General features: G+C 38.6%; 1 protein-coding gene across 1 annotated transcript; it reads right to left on the bottom strand.

The window, feature by feature from the left end:
- Nucleotides 1-846: 846 nt before the first annotated feature.
- On the bottom strand, nt 847-1,809 carry Or5an6 (olfactory receptor family 5 subfamily AN member 6). The gene has a single exon (NM_001000759.1). The coding sequence runs from the start codon at nt 1,807-1,809 to the stop codon at nt 847-849; it is 963 nt and encodes a 320-aa protein (NP_001000759.1).
- Between the last annotated feature and the right edge of the window lie 580 nt (nt 1,810-2,389).

The raw sequence follows: 2,389 nt of genomic DNA, 5'->3' as shown, positions 1-2,389 counted from the left end.
TCCAAGAGGCAACCAACACTCATGGTCATAGAGCCAAGCAGTTCTAACAACTAAAAATTCTTAAAGTTGACTATAACTGGGGATCCTTTGAAGGGTCAGGACAACAAAATAAATCATACTACCGAAAGTCAGAAAAAGAACTCAAGGTAGGAACATGGAGCAGGAACTGAAGCAGAGACCACAACAGAAACTCTGCTTACTGTCTTGCTTCACGCAACTCTGTCTACATTTTTCATAGCACCCAGGGCCACAAGCCTAGAGTTTGCAAAGCTCAAAGTGAGTTGAGCCCTCCCATATCAAGAATTAATTAAGAAAATGTCCTGCAAGTTTCCTACAGGCCATCTGATAGATTCATTTTCTTAAATCCAGTTCTTTTCTTTGGATCACTCTAGCTTGTGTCAAGATGTTTTGTGATTTTTGTTGTTGTTGTTGTTTTGTTTTGTTTTGTTTTGTTTTGTTTTTAAAATCAAGCAGGACACATCTCAAGACTCTGAAGTCTCAGACCATTCACATCGTCATTACACTGCTTGAGATATGGTGATTGAGAAGGAGCCTTGTGTTTGGTCCTGTATTCTTTGGCTTATGTATTTGAAGTTCTGAAAGAAAGAATAAGGGTTGAAAACTTAAGAACATAAGATTGCTACTCTATAGAAAATGGAAACTTCTCTGTGGTGCCACGCTGGCACAGGAGAGGAACCAAGTTTAAGACTAAAAGAAGACAAGACACAGGATTCACATACTATAAACCAGCCCTGGAATTTGGTGGGGTAGCCCATTTGTAATTCCACCACAGATTCAGAGTGTTTGAATCACATTAAATGCCCTGCAGAATATAGGGACTTCCAGTCAACAGATCTTTAACTGGCAGTGGCAATGAGAAAAGCACTTCTTTTTGCATCTCTGAAGAGCATCTTTGATTTCCTTGTTCCTGAGACTGTAAATCAGAGGATTCAACATGGGAATCACCACTGTATAGAACACAGAAGCCATCTTGTCATAACCCTGAGAACTGTCAGAGTTGGGGAGCATATAGACAAACAGTCCTGATCCAAAAAAGAGGGTGACTGCTGTCAGATGAGAGGCACAGGTATTGAATGCCTTGGACCTACCTTCTACTGAACTAATATTCAGGATTGTGCTGATGATATAACCATAGGATACCAGAATAACCAATACAGATGCCACCCCAAAAATCACTGCTATTACAAATTTCAGGACTTGCAAGGGAAAGGTTTCAGAGCAGGAGAGGACTAATAGCTGAGGCAGGTCACAAAAGAAATGGTTTATAATGTTTGGCCCACAGAAATGAAGCTGAAGTATAGCACACAGTTGAATTAATGAACCAAAGAGACCAATGGTGTAGGCTCCAACCACCATGTGCACACAGAGCGATGGGGACATAATAGCTGTGTAGAGAAGAGGGTTACAAATAGCAGCATACCGGTCATAAGCCATGGCTGCCAGAAGGCAGCATTCGGCCAGACCCAGGCTTGAGAAGAAGAAATACTGCATGGTGCACCCCACAAAGGAGATAGATTTAAGCTTCTGGAAGAATCCTGAGAGCATTTTAGGGGTTGTAGATGAAATGTAACAGAAATCTAAAAACGACAAATTGCTGAGGAAGAAGTACATAGGTGTGTGTAGGTAAGGGTCAATCCTAATCAAGATGACGAGACCCAAGTTCCATACTACTGTGGAGAGATAACTTCCCAGGAAGACAACAAAGAGAACCAACTTGATCTTGGGAAAATCTGAGAATCCCACAAGGATGAACTTGGTGATGATGGTGTTATTCCTCCCTCCTGGCATTGTCTCGGAGCAACTTGAACCTGCAGATAGATACTAGGATTAAAAATGACCTTCTTAACATTAGAGAACTTCCTTGGTTTGAAAAATTATCCACAATCAAGCTAGCTTTAACACAATCAAGATATAAAAATTATTCTGAAAATTGTTAGAAAATCCTCTTACTATCACTTCACAATTTGAGTTACAGTCCTACAATTCTTCCCACACATATAAACAGATGTTGCCAAATTCTTGTCTAAATGTTGATACTGATTTTCACTAGTATAAAGATTTCATGACAGTGTTTCATGTTTTATTATCAACATTGCATAGACTTATTTAGGTTCTATTTTTGACAATCTTACAAGTAAGATTTATTTTATTGTTTTAAATTTGTATCTATTGATTGCCATCCTCTTTCTCTACTAGGTTTGTATTATCAGAGTTTCATTAAATAAATAGTCTTAATTCACTCTTCCCAAAACTTGGCAATTATTTTCCAAGTTTATCATTCATTGTCAATACCAAGGGTGATCACAGTTTTAATATATCCATCATATTTCTATTTGTTCACCTCCACTCAATAATTATGGTCCTACCT

The sequence above is a fragment of the Rattus norvegicus genome, chromosome 1 (genome assembly GCF_036323735.1).
Source record: "Rattus norvegicus strain BN/NHsdMcwi chromosome 1, GRCr8, whole genome shotgun sequence".
Classification (NCBI taxonomy): domain Eukaryota; kingdom Metazoa; phylum Chordata; class Mammalia; order Rodentia; family Muridae; genus Rattus; species Rattus norvegicus.
The sequence above is the reverse complement of the archived record's forward strand: the minus strand, read 5'-3'. Positions and strand labels throughout refer to the sequence as shown.